Source organism: Paramormyrops kingsleyae, chromosome 14 (genome assembly GCF_048594095.1).
Source record: "Paramormyrops kingsleyae isolate MSU_618 chromosome 14, PKINGS_0.4, whole genome shotgun sequence".
In the NCBI taxonomy this organism is placed as follows: domain Eukaryota; kingdom Metazoa; phylum Chordata; class Actinopteri; order Osteoglossiformes; family Mormyridae; genus Paramormyrops; species Paramormyrops kingsleyae.
In genome coordinates this window covers 3,181,906-3,200,744 of record NC_132810.1, presented here as the reverse complement: position 1 = coordinate 3,200,744, position 18,839 = coordinate 3,181,906, and the positions used below count along the sequence as shown (strand labels likewise).

Below are 18,839 nucleotides of genomic sequence, written 5' to 3'. Positions count from 1 at the left end.
TCGGAGGGGTGATAATTATTTTCATTTTTTACATATGGCAAATGATTTTGATGATGACCAATGATGATGTGTCACAGCACACTACATTAGCCCTGTTGCATATGGGGCTGTGTAGCCGCAGGCCAGAGTGCTGATGCTGACCTCTGTCCATAGCTGACAGTGCCTACAGTGGGTGCATGAGCGTCAGAACTGGACCTTGGAGCGGCCTTGTCTGGTTAGTCCCGTTTCATCATGTGGACGGGAAGGTATGTGTTGGACATCTGTGGGATATGCTGGACCAAGAAGTCCGATCCACAGCTACGTAGCTTCACACACCACAGGGCTCAATGTACAGTGTCTTGACACAGTAAAGTCACTCAGATCTTTACCCCTACCCAATTCTTCTTTATTAAACAAGTACCAAATATTAGCTTATTGTGTAATATATCCCAGACCTTGGTACACACTGTTTTTACAGGCCAGCATTAAATGCTTCTCATGGGGTGGTCATAATATTTCCATTCATTAGTGTGTAAGATTTCTATATGTTGACATTCTCTTGTCATTCATATGCTTCCCCAATTGACTCATTAGATAAGGTTGAATAAAACCAGCTATTTGTCAGTGGGTCTCAGTATATTGTTCTATTGACAAGCCACAACACTGTGTTTAGGTTACGCGTGTTCCCACATTATCTATAAATCCCTCCTAGTCTAAAAACGTGATCTAAGTGGATTGGTATCTTTGAGTACCAGTGTGTGTGCTGTTACAAACTGGTACCCAGTGGATGCGTGAAGACTTGCCTGTTTGGCTTTTCATGGCTAAAACTTTTATAAAATTCACATTGCATGCCTCTAGATTCACTGATCTTTTATACCTCTTGTCCTATACAGTAGTGGGCTCTATATTCAGAAAAAATATTAAAAATGAGTCGAAGTGGCATTCAGAATTCTAAAATGTCTTTATTATATTTATTGTACATAATCAACATTTAACAGTTTAAAATCGGTACAATTTACAAAGTCCAATATGAACTATAAAAGCCCATCACAAATGCATTCAAATTGCATTCATGAAAAACAGACAAACAGAAAAACACAGGCAGCAGAAAGATCAGCAGGTCGATGCAAAGGTAAAGGTCATTATTTTTCAACAGCGTTGTATTATGATTCGGGGAGGGTATTTGTTACAAGGCACACTCCATCAGGAATCCAAAAGCTAAACGTTGTGTATATATCATAATAAAACCAGTGCGATCATTCAGTCTCCTGGAAAATAAGTTTCATCTGGATAAAGCTTCCACACAAAGATCCTCAACCTAATCTCAAGTAAATGAGGAAAAGGATATAGGATTGAAAATGCCTGTGATATTTACCTGCAACATAGTATTTATGGATGATATGTGAAAGGTGCTCTCAGTGGAAAATGCGTGGACGGACAATAGCGCTATGCATCGACTAATAAAGGAACTGCAGCATCCCTTGAACTCTGGTAGGTAGCGCCATCTGCTGGCTACTCAGGGCAGTGCATTGTGTCTTGGCGGCTCTGCAGTGACAGGACAGAAAGAACTGAGGCCAATTCTTCAATCTTCTTCATAGAGTCCTAAAATATAATGAAATTAAACGTAAGCAAAACAGGAAGCGCAGACGTGTAAAGCTTCTCTGTTAAAATCTTGACGTGTGCGTGTGTGACTGGACTCTCACAGATGGCCATGGTAGTTTTGACAGCTTCTCCCAACGGGACAGTGTTTCTTCACTCAACAACCGGCTCTCCAGCAACCGCCTAGCAAGGAACTTGAAGGCATGCCACTGTAAGGATATAGTAAAGAATAAGAACAAAACATTATTTGTGCAGATTATAACACACATTCTAATAGTTCTCTAATCCCCAATATTATAATTCCAATAGCATGCAACGTGCACACTTCCTCGACCAATTTAACCATATCGATTTACACTCTTCAAGTGTAAGAGACACAGCAGGGGTCTATACAGGGGCGGGGCCACAGAGACACTGGTCCTAGCTGAAAGCTGATTGGCTCCTGAAGCGCTCCCTCCATTGTCATCTACCAATTCAACACATATCATTGGCTAATCAGCTTGGTTCCCTCTGTATAAATCATGGCCCTTCTTATGCCTCCCCTCTACCTGAAAAGTCAGAGAATTTATTTTAACGTTAATCTTAGCAGTGTTAAACATGACTTACGTTTGTTTCTCCGGCACTCAAGACTTTGGTAATTACGGTCTCTGTGAACAGAGTGTGACAGGGGGTCGGGGGACATGGATCTCGTCTCCACAGGTCAACTAACTGCTGCAGCAAGGCACAGACAGGACTGAGACTCTGCTCACTGGTCTCATCAGGCTCAGGTACTGTCAGCCGGGCGCTTAAGGGCAACTCGCCAGACACTGCGAAAAACAGAAGGAGACTAAATATCTGTCCACAAAATATGGGACAAGACACCATAAAAAAACATTTCCTAATTTCATTCTTTTTCTAATTTTGAGTATCACAAAGGGACGCCTCTGGATGTCTGCAAAGCTACAATTCACTATAGTAAATAATTTCTTATTTACTGTTGTGATAGAGTCAGAACCAAATCAGAATTGTTTCCAGCAGCTTGAGTGTTCAGTTTAAAGATAAACCTATTTAAATATACCTATATACTCTAGTATTTGAGCTATTGAAACCTGTATCGCTATCCAAGTATATATTCTCAATACCAAATCATTACTGTAACATCCAATTGCAGTAGATCCAAAAACAATATAAAGAATAAAATATATTTTTTTCTTTCTTTTTAAATGAAGGTGTTTTAAACTCCTGTCGCTGTTACTGTGAAACATATCCTGTGGTACGGGAATAGAAGACTGCATACAAACCACAGATATCCATGCTCATTACCTTATAAGATGTTCATTTGTTAACTGGTGTACAAAGTGTTCTTTATCATGCTGAAATAGGCATTTTTGATTCATGGGGATATTTTGGGGAGATTAATTGGGGTACTTGGATGGACCTAGAACTAATTATTATATCCTCCATAAGAAATAATGGAAATTGAGTTAATATTTGTGCCATTTGAGCAGATAACAGTACATGTGTATCGGAAAACCACCTAGAAACCAGTGGCACCATTGGACTTGGATCCTGATGCTTTTATCCATCAAATTGAGGGGTATGTATGTCCCACTATGCACAATTAATGTTTATTCTCTAAGATTTCACAGATATGACCCTGTAAGAAATACCCCTACATCATCTCATTATTTCCCCAAGGTAACGGCCACTTCTTACCCAGCTTGCAGGCCAGCAGGACGCTACAGTGCAGAATCATTTGTTCGGACACTGGGGTCAGGAACTGCGTGAGACGGAAATAAGCCGATTTCATCTTTCTGTTGAGGCCGGTTTTTACTTTTAAGCACTGGAGCCCACGCTGAGCACCATGAAGGCTTGCAGTTAGCTTATAGCAATGTCGCCCTCCATACCTCCCTGCAGCTCAGGGTCTTGCCGACCCTCTGCAGCAGGTCCTGGAGCGCTTGGTGGCTCAGATGCTCTCCCTCGTACCTAGGGCCCACAGCGATGCTCAGGGCTTCCTGCGAAGGATGCGGCTGTTAGCAGATAGCAGGAGCCTGAAGGCTCCCCATTACTGCCTGATAGGCAGAGAGCGTAGCGAGACTGAACTGTGCTAATGCCTCGCAAGCCTGCTCATGCTGAGAAAGATGAACATGGGATAGTATCAGAAGAATTTGGAGTGATACTGTCGAAGAAAAATATATAGAGTAACAACTAATACATTTGCCATCAAAGCATCTGTCAGATGGTACCTTCATCTCAATGATAATATCTGATGGAAGAGAGGCTTTGTGAGTACAGCCGACAGGGCAGTGAGAAGCCATGTGCTTTTTGGTATCTGCTCCATGAAAAGGTGGCTGTTCCCAGACCACAGCTGCTTCACCCTGTGCTGTAGGCGAAGACGGCTGGGCCTTCATGATCCGCTGGAACGCGCTCTTCCACTCTCGCTTGATTAAGGCTGCATTGGGGGTCGAAGACGCACACAGCCAAGAAAGTCACCATTTCTACTAACACATAAGCGCACAGTGCCAAAGGCTATTTGATACTACGCTATAGGGCTAAAAGCGTGTGGACGCCCCTATTAATTAGAGGAACTGTCTAATTAAGCCACAGCCAATGCTGACACAGATATCCAGTAAAGCACACGGCCACGGCATCTCTAGCAATGAACACCAGCAGCAGAATGGATGACTGCACAGGTTAGTGACTTTCCACTAAGCATCATCACAGGATGCTACCTTTCCCACAAGTCAGTTCACTGCATTTCTGCCCTGCGCAACCGCAAATGAAACTGATTGTGATGTGGGAACATTTGGGAACAATTCAGCTGCGAGGCAAAATTTCAACACCTTCCCAGAAGAGGAGCGGCAAAGGTTAGACCAACTATATATAAATTCCCTTGGTTTTGGAACGAGATTTTGGACAAGCTGGTCTCCACAGTTTTGCCCATATAGTGTATGACAAGTGGAAGCTCCAACTATACAATTTCACACATTTCAGACACAGGCCTAATTTGAGAGCTCCCGCAGTTGAACAGTAGCCTTAGTGACTCATCCCCATTCATGAGTATAAATGTGTATCCAAAATATACCCATGCATCTTCCAGTAGTGCTACCCATGAAGTGAACCCTACCTGCTATGTTGCTGGACAGCCAGCTGCAGGCCTTCTCAGTGGCCAGGCGTACTGTGACGTGCTCCGACGTGGCGAGAACCTAAGCAGACGCAGGCCTCATCAGAGAGTGCGGAACATTCCCTGAAGAGTACCTTACACGCAATTGCAGAAATCTCTCAACCAAGTTGCTCAGCAAAGGGGAAGAAAACCACACTCACTGCAGGGGAGGTGTCTTCGGGCAGAAGGATCCGGATCGCTTCCGGACCTTTGTCACTGCAAAACCTGAACAACCCACAAGAAGCACTAAAGTAACACGTATGCAAGAGTCTAAAGCTGTGTGGTAACAAGACTGAACCGAGCTATAGTTACATCGTCTGCTGTATTTCCTATAAAATGTTTCTAATTTGCTACTCATGCATTATGAATTTCCATTAAAAGCAGACCATGCCAGATATTGATTCTGATTTTGACTGGCAGCTCAGAGGCACCCAGTTCCAGGTTCACGCTGCTGCATCTGTCCTTCAGGACACATTTCCATGGAAAAAAAGACTTAAGACTCAAAATCGTGCCTGGCCTTGCAAAAGGGCTTCCTGGTACCTGGTGGCACGTTCTAGCGCCTGCATCCCCGCGTCGCACAGCTGCGCACACACAGCGTCGCTCAGCTTCAGTGCAGCCGCCGCAGCGGCGTCACCGGCCCCCAGCTTCTCCCTCAGCATCTTCTCCCCGCTTTGGACCAGCTCCAGAACCAGTGTGGCTCTGCACGGCAACGGTAAGTACAGGAAGGAGCCTCAGCAGAGCGTGAGTGAGCACGCGGGTAAACACAGGCCACACAGACAAACAGAGAACAGTTGGACTGACTTGATGTGCTTGACACAGTTGGATCCCACTCTCTCGGCTACGAACTGCACAGTCCGGCGGAGAGACGGGGGCTGGTTGTGGAAGAAGGCCTGCTCGAGCTCTGCCTGGACGGGAAGACGAACACGCGAAAGATACACCAGACGCCCGCTTCACTCTCATCCTGAGAGACGCATTCCCCAGCTCTTGAGGTTACCTGTAGCTTCTGCTGCGAACGCACGGCTGGGGGCCCCCGAGGCTCTGCAGAGGTGGGGGTGATTTTTCGGATCAGGCCCCCGCTCTTGGCCATGCTTCCGGCCACAAAAGCAGCCAGAAGTTTGCGAAACTCGCCTAACAGAAGCATAGGGGGGAGACGTCGAACAAGGCGGTCATATCATGGCACTAGAGCGAAATATACCTAAAATCCAGACTTGTGAGGATTAGTACTTACTAAGATAGGGGCAGCAGGTGTAGAGGATCTGCTGGTCCACTAAAGGAAGACCATCCTGTAGGACAAAATACATAAACACTCAGCATTTCAAGTGAACTACAGCAGTACAGGCCAAATGCCCAAGACTGCATAAGGTAGCGTCCCAGTACCCCAGACGCGGAAGCTCCGAGCACCTACTCACCAGTCCCTGAGCAGTGGCGCCATCCTCCATCACCACCTCAAAGTCACTGCGGAAAAACAGGTCCTCTGGGAACACTGGAATCTTACATCGGACAGGGGAAGAGCCAGTCAGAGTTGCCTCTATGGTCAATCAGCGTCATTTCCACAGCTACCAGCCTGCTGTACCCCCTCCTGGCCCTAACCCTCATATTTCATAATCCTCACCTGGAAGAGCCAGCCCAGGACAGCCACAAGCAGTAGCTGATTCAGGTAACACATGTTTCCTCGCTGCGCCAATGCCTGTCGCCTGAGTAAACAAAGCCACGCAGTTTTTTTAAAGCATAAAAACCATCTCACACTCCTTAGTGCATCTGTCACGGGAAAACGCCTGTCAGACGGACGCCAGAGCATGTTAATCTCAACAGCAGTAAACGCAACCAGGGTCAGTGTAATCATGTATTACCAGTGACAAAATCTGTGCGTCGCGAATCGGTCGGCTCACCTGTAGATATGCAGCAACATGCCCAGCACAGTCCTGTAGCACTGCAGGAAAGGTCCACAGAAGTCCAGCATGGACAGGAACTCCACCAGCCACGGAACCGTTAGCACCAGGCGTCGGCTGCGCACAGACCTGCGCAGCACTGCGCAGACATCCAGCACTGGACACCTCTGCGAAATGTGAGACAAGGCCTTATCCTGTTTGTGCTCTACATAAAATGGCAAATGGAACAATATTGAAATACTGTTCTTTTAAATATAAAATAAAATCTATTACACATCTTTCATTTAAGTGATGGCTCTTCCAGATTGGTTACTGAAGTTTCCTTAAATAGTGATTATTTAATTTTGCAACAGTTGCATAGCTTAGTACAACCTTTTAAGAGACTTAGGGCGCGTTGTAATTTCTGTACACTTTATTATACAATTCACACATGTTAGTTTGGAAAGACCCTCAATAGGATATTAGTACAACCTGAGGTGACCGATCATGATGATAGTATAGATTTATCCACCGATCTTCCATAACCATTTATCGAGTAAACAGTGAATTAGGAGTCTGCACAGAGCACAATGGACGCCAGTCCATCACAGGCCAGACACTAACACACTATGGGCAATTTCAAGAACCGATTCACCTGGGAGGGAACTGGAATATCCAGGGGATTCTGCAACGGGACGGTGTCTGCTTTTCACTGCTTAGATTTCAGCACCACGGACCGGCAGCACTGACGTATCCCCATGAAATTGTGTGAAAGCAAAACTGGCCAGCGGGCAGACAATGGGCTCTCTGTGTTCTACTCGTCGCTCTCGCTGTGGGACACTTAATGCACTCGGGAGATACCGTGAGGAGAGAAAAAACCAGGTGGGATTATCCTACCACTGTTCTACTCTCACGGAACATAAAGTGAGTAAATCACCTCAGCCAATGAAATCTGACCGAGCAGCCGACTCTCTCCTCACTGACAATTTGCACAAACACTGATTTGCTAAACGCAGATTTTTGGACTATGCTTGAAAAGTGGAAAACACAAACGAAAACATGTTCCACACGCGCAGAACAAGTAGGGAATTTTTTAACCCCCAACCCTAAAGGTATAAGGCAACAGCTTTTTGTGTGCGTGTGTGTGTGTGTGTGTTTGTGTGTGTGCCTGTGGGTGTGTGTGTGTGTGTTTGGATTTTGAGGACATGTGCGTCAGCTGGGTAAAGACAAATTCTGACCTGGGGCTTGCCAGCCAAAAACACAAATCTCACGCCTCTGGAGAGTTATCTATTGTTTCGCCCATAACCTGACCTCTGCTCTCAAAACAGAGGGAAACGCTTCTTCTGTAATGGAAAAGAATGACAGCCTTTATTTGGATCCTGATCAGTATTCCAAATTCATACAGTCTTTAGCTCACTTTATCCACAGTACTAAGAAATCTTGGAGTCTTTTTACCCCAGTGGAAAATGTCACAATTCTGCCTACACTTCAGGGGTCCCTGTTGCCCCTGGCAACCTACCCGAAACAAAGAGGAACTCCATGGGCAGAAGATGAATTACGCTTCTGTCTTACCTGGGCACAATAAACCTACATAAACATACCAGCTGCTCCAAAGTTCACCAGAATGGGGCTCATGTCTTATCTACTTTCATTGTAGCATTTATACATGTTTACTTAAGGCATTTTCAGAAAGGTCCAAGGATTAAATAAGAATTGAATATTAAATGCTGCAAAACAAAATACACTACATTAGAAAAGGTGAACTTCAGCAATCTTTAGACTAAATGACAATATGCCATACCAAATATTAAAGCTGAAGATTTACAGTATTAGATCTTTTTTAATTTTTTTTACATTTTTTTACCCCCTTTGGTATTATCAGTGGCAACCAGACTAATAGGCGTCTGAGGTCTTAACTGGAAAATTGAGATGAATGAAAATGAAGTCAATAACATTCTGGAAAAAGTCCTTCAGAAAGAGCAAGTTATTCCATATCTGCAGCTGCACTGTCAGCAAATGTTACTCTGTCCTCTTATTCTAATATCAGCAGGTTTAAAATTTTACTGTCCACCACATCATTTCCTACCTTTCCTAATCAAGCATATTAAGATTCCTATATTGCATGAACTCTCAAGAAGAATAAAACGGTCTTGGTTTAGACAGGGACGTAAACATTGCTCTGTCTCTCTCTCTCTCTCTCCACACAGGGACGTAAACATTGCTCTGTCTCTCTCTCTCTCTCTCTCTCTCTCTCTCTCTCTCTCCACACAGGGACGTAAACATTGCTCTGTGTCTCTCTCTCTCTCCACACAGGGACGTAAACATTGCTCTGTGTCTCTCTCTCTCTCCACACAGGGACGTAAACATTGCTCTGTCTCTCTCTCTCTCTCTCCACACAGGGACGTAAACATTGCTCTGTCTCTCTCTCTCTCTCCACACAGGGATGTAAACATTGCTCTGTCTCTCTCTCTCTCTCTCTCTCTCTCTCTCCACACAGGGACGTAAACATTGCTCTGTCTCTCTCTGTCTCTCCACACAGGGACGTAAACATTGCTCTGTCTCTCTCTGTCTCTCCACACAGGGACGTAAACATTGCTCTGTCTCTCTCAGTCTCTCCACACAGGGACGTAAACATTGCTCTGTCTCTCTCTCTCTCTCCACACAGGGACGTAAACATTGCTCTGTCTCTCTCTCAGTCTCTCCACACAGGGACGTAAACATTGCTCTGTCTCTCTCAGTCTCTCCACACAGGGACGTAAACATTGCTCTCTCTCTCTCTCTCTCTCTCTCTCTCCACACAGGGACGTAAACATTGCTCTGTCTCTCTCTCTCTCTCCACACAGGGACGTAAACATTGCTCTGTCTCTCTCTCTCTCTCCACACAGGGACGTAAACATTGCTCTGTCTCTCTCTCTCTCTCCACACAGGGACGTAAACATTGCTCTGTCTCTCTCTCTCTCTCCACACAGGGACGTAAACATTGCTCTGTCTCTCTCTCTCTCTCCACACAGGGACGTAAACATTGCTCTGTCTCTCTCTCTCTCTCCACACAGGGACGTAAACATTGCTCTGTCTCTCTCTCTCTCTCCACACAGGGACGTAAACATTGCTCTGTCTCTCTCTCTCTCTCTCCACACAGGGACGTAAACATTGCTCTGTCTCTCTCTCTCTCTCCACACAGGGACGTAAACATTGCTCTCTCTCTCTCTCTCTCTCCACACAGGGACGTAAACATTGCTCTGTCTCTCTCTCTCTCTCTCTCTCTCTCCACACAGGGACGTAAACATTGCTCTGTCTCTCTCTCTCTCTCTCTCTCCACACAGGGACGTAAACATTGCTCTGTCTCTCTCTCTCTCTCTCTCTCCACACAGGGACGTAAACATTGCTCTGTCTCTCTCTCTCTCTCCACACAGGGACGTAAACATTGCTCTGTCTCTCTCTCTCTCTCCACACAGGGACGTAAACATTGCTCTCGGCAGATCCTAGTTACATACATTGTTGCGCAGGGCTATGGCAGCCTCCTGGACCTCTCTTGCTGGAGGCTCAGTAGTCTGATAAGGTAGGAAGGTGATGAAGCCAAGGAACTTGGCCAAGAGTCGGGCAGTAAGGAGAACAGAGGAAAACCTCTGCTTCTCGTCCTGTAAATAATAAACAAACAAGCAAAAACATAGAATTAGGGCTCATTTATACTTCTCAATTCAACGATAATATTATTGCTGTTCACATTAATATAGTCTTTGCCTTTATACTAAACTTTCTCAACCCATTTTTGCACCTGAACATTTTAAATAATGCAATTCACATTACCTACCTTTGCCATGAGTGAAACAGCAGGGGTCTCATTAGACCCCAGCTGGCAGAATGTCAGATCACCATATCTGTGTCCTTAAGCATCATGCTACTTGTTGCCCCGCTGGATATCGGCACCTGTGCATTCAACCCTCCTACCTGCTGCTCCATGTCTCCTTCACCTTCCCCCTCCTCTTCCGTTCCACCCAGATCCAGGATGGCAACTTCATCCAACTGAAGCAGCTGCTGACACAGGCTGTCTGTCAGGTGCTGGTTAAGCTGGCAGCTGGGGGGGGGCACACAAATGGATGGGTCATCTACCAGCAGCAATTGAAAAAATATTAAATTCCAATATTTCTGACAGTAACAGCATATTCAAAAAATAAGCCATATATGATACTAAGGCTATACTAGAATACATGTATGTATGTACTATTGTATGGGGCAGTATATAGCTCTTTGGGTTTATTACTGATCCATGACCGGAAGGTTCTCAGTTCAAATCCTGTTGTTGGCAGAGTTGGGCCCTTGAGCTAGGCCCTTACTTCCAATTTCCCCAAGATACTACTTGACTCTGCTTTATGAATTGTGGTATATGTTGCTTTGGACAAAAGCAAAAGATAAATATATATAATGTAATATAATGTACAACAACAAACAAATAAAAATGAATAATTCGGAGTTACATTAATAAAGTCACTCAAAAACCTGGGAAGACATTTTCATTCACTTTGAAAATTTCACCTAAAGATCTTTGCTGAAACGAGCTGTCCTGAGATCCTACCTGCCAGCTGTCCGCAGGAAGTCCCGGAAGAATTCTTGGTGGCCAGGAAAGGAAGGTGGGGGACAGGGTCCGGTGAGCCCCTGGGGCTGGATGAGGCGCTCCTGCAAGCGCTTCAGGCGGCCAAGGCTGTCCGCTCCAAGGATGCCCAGGAGGTCGGGGCCAGGGGCGTCCCCCGGGGATCCCGTCACCTGCTGGGCCTTGCACATCTTGGCGAGGGCCAAACAGCAGCAGGTAAGTGCAGGTGCATTAGGAAGCCAGCATGGCTTATGCACACGCATGGAGGCGAGTGCTGTCATTACCTGAACCAGCTGCTTTTGGAAGAGCCGGGCAAAATGAGAATGATTCCCTGCCACAGACATCTGGCTGACCATCTCCCTGAAATTAGGAAGGGTTAGGGTTAGGGGCATCAACAATGAAAAACATTAATGGTACAAAAAAAAAAACTTAAGGCCATGATTTTATTAATTTAACACATTCATAATGCATTATAATGGATTCATAAAGCATTACAAATATGTTTATAAATAAATATTTATAAACAGGCATAACACATTATAGGCATGTTTTTATGCATTATGACTGCCTTATGAAGCTCTCATCTAAATAGCTTTATAATGCAGTACAAAGGATCCTTAATGCTTATACCAACCATTATAATTCCTTATGAAGGTATCTATAGTGCATTATAGATGAAAGCTTCATAGACTGTGTTGTGCCTTTTGATGAATATTTATAGTCATGTTTATAATGCTTTATGAATCCATTATAATGCATTATGAATGTGTTTAATTACTAAAAAGGTGGCCTTAAGTAAAGTGCTACCAAAAAACCCATCAGTCCAATTCCGCTACTGTAGTACCAAGCTTACCTGACTTTCCTGCCGAGCACTCGCTCAAACTCCCAGCCTGGTTCCTGGTGATTATCCTCCCACTCCCGCAGCAGCTCGTAGAATACGTCCCTGCAAGAGCCACAGCACCACACCAGTGTTAGACTGCAAACGCCGGACCCATGTCAGTCCAGCCCGTTGGTAGCTGAAGCACCTCTGCTTCTTGAAGGTGTGGAAGGCCTTATCGCTGCTGAAGTTGGAGCGATTATCTGTCGCTGGCTGGAAGGACACTGACTGCATGAATGGAGGAAGTGTGGGAGCCGCCTGCAGATTGAGGGGACAGAGAGACATTTTTCACCACACTCATAGGTGTTACTTATTGGTGCGTCAATTATGTTTAAATGATCTTCATGCCAGTGAAAAACTATAATATTATAACTCATACGATAATGTCAACATGTATGATCCTAGTCATTTCAAAACCCTTCCTAAAGTCACTCTGGAATTCGCAGTCACCATCCAATATACCCACAAATTTTCCGACTCAACTTCTAGCATACCGCGATCGGCTAATCGATACCACATCAAGTTTTTTAATTAAGGGAATTGAGCTGGAGGTGAAAACTCGTAATGGCTTCGATGCCTGAGTGGAGGTTTGGAAACTGAAGCAATGTTCGTGTAGCCATCCAGTATTTGCCTCGAGAACAGAAGAAATGGTCATTATTCTTTATTGCGTTAATTATCTATATATATTCTAATGTGAAATAGTGTTTTCCAGAAGAAATATACACTTACTACCAGGATAAGCTGCTTTAAACATTTTTCTTGACTGCCTAAGGGTAACTTTTTTGAGCAATGTTGCCAGGAAATTTTGCTGACCAATGCTGCTTGGGCACCGTCCCATTAATGTTTGGCAACAGATTTCCTGCACAGCACAGTACATGAGAAAAGCCACCATTTTCTCTTCTAATGCTATAGCCAGGAATTCTGCTGCTACAAGGCAGAAGACTGCAGTGAGTGTTCACTGGATCGTGACTGCCCCGTGGAAGGTGAGCTACACCAACGGTCATTAGGACACAAAGCGGCTCAAATTAGAGAGAAATTATGCGCGATCCATTTCATGAAACTATGAAGGTTTCCAGTCCTTGATGGTTTTCATCCGAGCTTAACTCTCTGGAGAACTGGAGTTTTGTTCGGTTTAGCGCATGTTGCTAAAGTGGGTATGCAGAGTGCTGGTGTCCTTGGGCTGCACCTTGGCTCTGCGGGTCTCCTGGGCCTGCGTCAGCCGCTCACGCAGGCTGGGGGAGAAGGAGCCCAGCCTTTCGTTCTCTGCCAGCAGCCGCAGGGTGCCCTTGTCCAGGTGACACACAAGCCTGAAATGTAACAAAACACAGGCTCACTGCGTGCAGACCACAGGCTGCGGAAACCCTTCTAATGTGGGGCTGCAATTGTTCTTGAAAAACTATTGTACTGCAAAAGAAAAAAAATCCGGAAACCTATATCCATTATTTTACATGAGAAAAATTAAAAATGTGCTTCCAGCCCAACACAAAACCCTCAATTATTCCAAATAATGTAAAATTTCACATAATTAAGTTTTATTATCTTACTGAGGTGAATGATGTGTTGTTTTCCCACATAAATTTTGGCTGAAACCATAATGTCAAATTATTATTGCCAGCAGCATTTTTAGTATATTATTTAGCTGAAAAATATTATTATATTCATGAAGTTGGTCTTCAAATCAAAATTCTAGTATCAAAACTCAAGACCCATAATGGTGGCAAAGCGTAAACGAAAATATCGAAAAAAAATCAAAGGGGTTAGACTCACTCAAACTGGTTCTCCAGTACCTTCACAGCAAAGTAGACACAATTGTGCAGACTTCCAAGGTAGCGGATCTCAAGCACATCTACAAAATAAAACCAATGGACAATGGAGCTTCTACAGGGTTGAACTGAAGAACCCAACAAGAGCAGACGAGCAGGACAGCTGCAGATGAGAGTCCCTCACCTGTACAGGCACCTGTCGCTTGGGGACCCTCCTCTTCCGTCTCAGCGACGGGCTGAGTCCGTGAGGTTAGCAGCTGGAGGAGGAAGAACAGCTCCAGGAATACATTAGGCACCAAATTCTCTGTGAAAAATGCACACAGACCATGACCATCATCCCAGTGCTCAATGCACGGTCAATAGGTATCGGTCATAAATGCCTATACTCAGTCCTCACACAGCTATGATGGTATCTTGCTTCCCCATTCCTCTCTGTCTCCAGTACAGAAAAATATAACTGCCTTCACTACCATTCTGGTAAGGAGACGAATACTGGTGAAGTGGAAGTGACCCAAACCTCCCTCTTACACCTGCGCGATTTGCAATGGCACCAGTGGAAGCAACGGTTGGTTCCCCAACGATGATCCCCACCTGAAATGCAGACGCAGTACAGCTGGGCCAGCAGGTCAAGCTCAGGCATGAAGGTCACCTTGGAGGGATCAGGTGTGACCTGCACATCAGGGGATGCCCTGGGCTTGACCCCTGGTTTAGTGGGGGTACAGGGATCTGGGGCTGACTTGACAGGGGAGCAGGCCTGCTGAGCGATTTTAGATCTGGGATAAAGTGCAAAAACAAGTAAAGCGTAAAGGAGAGAGACAGGAACAGCACACACAATCTGCATCTAGGAGAAACAAAATAAACATATAAGCAGACTTCCACCCTAACCTCTTACAAAGTAAACAAAGTATACATTTAATCACACTGACAAGATTACTTAAAAAATTATAAAATAATGCAAAATATTGTAGTTTTTATATTGTGGATTATTATGAATTATTCAATTAAATGCAATTTAACGTCATTTGTATAGTGCATTTTCACAACATTACATTGTCTCAAAGCACGTTACGTTATCCCTGCCCAAAGCCCCCAGTGAGCAAGCCAGAGGTGAGTGGCAAGGAAAAACTGCCTTTTAGGAAGAAACCCCAGGAGGAACCAGACTCATTGGGGGGGGGGGGGGGGGGGTCCAGCATCCAGGGGCCGGCAGAGGAAGTCAAATGAGCAAAATGAACAAGATCTAGTTTAGACAATCAAAATTTGCATATAAATACAGAAGGCTGCAAGATGACGGTGCTGGACAGTGGTTATAACACATTACGTTATGATGTTAATAATATTCATTCTTATATAGCACCAGTCAAAAGTCTGGACACACCTACTGAAAATGACTTTTCAGCTAGATCATAATCCTAATTAAGTAACCCTAAATAAGTACATCGAGAGGTTATGTTTTCAGCATTATCTTATGAAGTTCAAGTTTATTTATATAGCACATTTACAGTCAACCACTTGCTGTCCCAAAGTGCTTTAACTGGTATTGGTGCATTCGTGTCCTATAAAATTATATATAACACCTGAGTTTGGTGTAAATTTTAAAAACTATGGAGAGTGAACATGCAAAGGATTGGAGCGACCAAACAGGGGCAATGACTGAAAAGCATTATGCACACGACCCTGCGGAGACTGAACACAGGGCGTACGCATGAGGCCCCCCCCCAGCCCGGCACGTCATGTACTTCTCTCTCCTGAGCAGCTCCCGTTCTTCCTCCAGGCTGTGTAGCCCCCCAGCAACCTGCGTCGCTGCCTCTGCTCCCCCCGGGACGGTGGCAGGGATGGACGGCTCTCTGAAGGGGGTGGAGGTGAAGCAGTTCTTGGGCTTGGAGAGCGGACGCTCTCCGCTGACTGGGGTGGGATTGATGCGGCGAGATGGTTTGATTAACCTGGGAGAAACAAACACAATCACCAGCAGCTTAATTATTATTAACATAATGTGTCTATTAGGGGCGTAACGGTCGACAATATTGACGATTCAGTACAAACCTCAGTTTTGGGTTCGCAGTTCAGTGCAATTTCATTACAGCAGGGAAAACAGAATTTGTTGCAAAGTTATTTATTATTAAAACTGCAAATACAATTATAAAGCTGCAAACCAAAGGCAATGTCAACGCGTCTGAATAACGAAACCTAAGTGATGCTTATTCACACATTGCAAAAATAAATATGTGAAATAAAGAAAAACATCACAAATATAACATCATCATTACAATGAACTAAATCCTGTGTTCTCTGCTACCGAGTATCTTTGCGTATCTGTAGCAATAAACACCACTATTGTCGTGATTTAAATTTTTTTTTTTTAGCCTGGTCTTAATTTTCTGGCAAATGTGCATTAAATGCCAAGGGAACACCGATTTGCAGACGCAGCTTCTGCCTTTACTTTGGTTGTATGCACAAATAAGTTCTCACACTGGGTGCAACATATCCGAGTTCAGTATAACAGAGCCAACAGACAGTCTTGTCAGCTACTCTCCATCCAATGTCAGTATAATTTATTGGGAAACTAAAATGTCCACTAACTGCCGATAATGAGCGACTGTAAACAACTCACCGCCACAATTAGCATGATTATTTCTGTGCTGAAAATCTAGTGTGAATTTAGGACCCGCCCACGTGTCAATAAACATATTCATTCACTTCATTGTGCGTACCGTACATGACGAGTATGTGCACTATTACAGCTCTAGTGTCTAATACAAGAGCATGCAGTGTAAGTAAATCAGAATGATACAAGTATAGAAATAATGTGTATTTACTCACACTGGCGAGGGAGTAGATGCTCCAACCGGCGGGAAATCCTCCAGGTTGTTGAAGTTCAACTGGACAATCGTAGGCGACAACGAGGTGTTCATCTTGCCCCCCGCCCCGCCAGCACTCCTCCTCCCCGCATCATCAGACCAGCCACGCCCCCCCGACTGCCGCCCCTGGTGGGCCACTGTCCCGCTGCTTCTCCGCCGTCCACGCCGCTGTGACATGTGACCCTGCACCTCTGGCGGCGACAGCATAAAGTCGCCCAGGCTGGGCCGTTGCTCTGAGCGGCGCTCTGAAGGGGGCGCTCTGGGGCCAGGACTCCATCCCGAGCTGAAGGATGGACTGCTCATGGCACTGATGCCACTAAGGGCCCCCTGTGGATTATCCCCCTCGGTGCCACTCCCGGGGGAAAGCGAGGGAGTTGGAGAAAACAGCTGTACCCGGCTGGTACTACGGAGTCCAGAGCCGGTGCCAATCTTGCATCCCCTACGCTCACTGGAGAAACCTTGGGTACGAATGGGGCAGGAGCCTGGCATCTTTGCAGGGGTGGCTGGCCCATTGGCCAGGGCATGACTGCTCTGCTCCCTCAGGAAGTTCAAAAGAAACGGTACAAACTCTTGTCTCTGCAGCCTTTCTATCACCAGGGCCTTACACCGGGAGAGTTCTTCACCCTGCTGCCAAAACACACACAATAAATAAAGTACATGCACACGCAGGACCCTAAACACACTCAGACAGGGTTCACCTTTCTTAAAACAAATGTACCAAACAAACGAGACATTTTTGTGGCCCCATCTCTGCAAAGATTTGCTAACTAGGCGTTCTGCTGTACCTCCTTGATACCTTGTACTCCTTACGCCGCAAATGATGAAAAACGCTTTGAGATAGTGTCATGTCACTTTTTAGAATCGAAACGATCAGAAAATCAACATTTCCGTATTCCGTATATAAGTAAGCTGTACTAGTTTAATTCAGCGAGGCATCATTGTATCCGAATACTCATTCGTACTGTAAGTTAAAAGGGAGAAACGCCAGAAAACAGAACATTAAATACTTCAGTTAGTAGCAAGTTATACGTGTGTTGCAACTAAGATCAATTCAGAAGCGGAGGTGTATATTTATCCGAACTCGTGGTATTCTGTTTTCAATGCATGATGCTATTTTATTAATTAGCTGTTATGCCCACAACTTGTTAAGACGAAAGCTAAATAGATAACCTAACCAGCTCCAAGCTAGCTAATCAGGCTTTAGCCATCTCTCAAACTGGACATGGCAATCTATAGCACAGAAGTGCATGTCGTTAATATACATGTCACTTCCTATTTTTCTCGCAGTACTGTCAGCGAGACACAGCTGAGCGTCCCCGGCGACCCCGCGGCTCCCTTACTGACCTGACCGTGCCTGAGCCACCGCACGGCCTCCTCCGCCTCCACCTTCTTTTGTAGCAGCGATTCCAAAAGAGCCGCCATTCTGTACTGAGCACGCGCCGCCGTGACTGGGGCTGACAGGGCCGGAGCCGCGGTCGGGAGCGCGCACGCTATACGCTGCCGCAATGCACTCGGCAGCGCGCTTCACTGTCGATGCGTTTGGGCTCCCTATATGCGAGTTACAGCTTACGTAAAATAATGGATGTAATATTAAAACGCTTGCCCGCGATTGTAAACGCGATAAATTTACACAGATCATTTCTAATACAGAATCAAGTGCACGACATTGTCCACTGCTCGATTTCTACTACTCTTGTTCCTATATAGGTCCCAAATTATTGTATATGACTATTCCTTATAATGTTCAGCATATCTTTTTCCGTGGAAAATTTTACGTAACTGTCAAATTAAAAACCCGGGTATTACAGTAGGCCAACATTAACACGTCCTTAGGTTTCATGTAGATACTGTAGGAAAGATTGTTAGTAGGGTTTCCCATCGCAATAGATATTCTGAAATAAATACATTGCATTCCTCGTGTATTAACAACGACTAACATCCATCCCATTCAAATAGTTTCTAGCTAAAGATCTTCGGATGAGCGTTTCTGGTTAAAAACGCCAGGCAGAAATTGAATGGAGCATTTTCCTGATAAAGACAGCAGCCATGCATCGGTGAAAGAGAAGCGATCACACGATCAGCTACTTCTTAGAAAGAATCTAAGATAACTAGATCACCAGACAGTTTTGGGATATTAATAAAAATAGCGATGGTCTATTTCGTGCTGA

The 18,839-nt window shown here is 45.0% G+C and overlaps 1 protein-coding gene across 2 annotated transcripts; it reads right to left on the bottom strand.

Moving 5' to 3' along the window:
* Positions 1-921: 921 nt before the first annotated feature.
* On the bottom strand, positions 922-18,199 carry cdan1 (codanin 1). 2 transcript variants are annotated; one of them, XM_023827412.2, is made up of 28 exons: positions 18,016-18,199; positions 16,634-17,298; positions 15,553-15,756; positions 14,408-14,589; positions 14,001-14,120; positions 13,821-13,899; positions 13,240-13,360; positions 12,202-12,311; positions 12,030-12,119; positions 11,461-11,536; positions 11,162-11,367; positions 10,537-10,663; positions 10,083-10,226; positions 6,610-6,776; positions 6,333-6,414; positions 6,130-6,210; positions 5,949-6,003; positions 5,715-5,848; positions 5,522-5,625; positions 5,261-5,419; positions 4,882-4,945; positions 4,685-4,763; positions 3,804-4,009; positions 3,465-3,572; positions 3,274-3,337; positions 2,185-2,384; positions 1,683-1,787; positions 922-1,581 (listed from the first exon to the last, which is right to left on the bottom strand). In XM_023827412.2, the coding sequence occupies exons 1-28, from the start codon at positions 18,091-18,093 to the stop codon at positions 1,492-1,494; spliced, it is 3,900 nt and encodes a 1,299-aa protein (XP_023683180.1). In that variant the 5' UTR covers positions 18,094-18,199; the 3' UTR covers positions 922-1,491. The 2 variants fall into 2 exon arrangements, with proteins under 2 accessions (XP_023683180.1, XP_023683181.1); XM_023827413.2 differs by having other exon boundaries at positions 16,634-17,295.
* Positions 18,200-18,839: the final 640 nt, after the last annotated feature.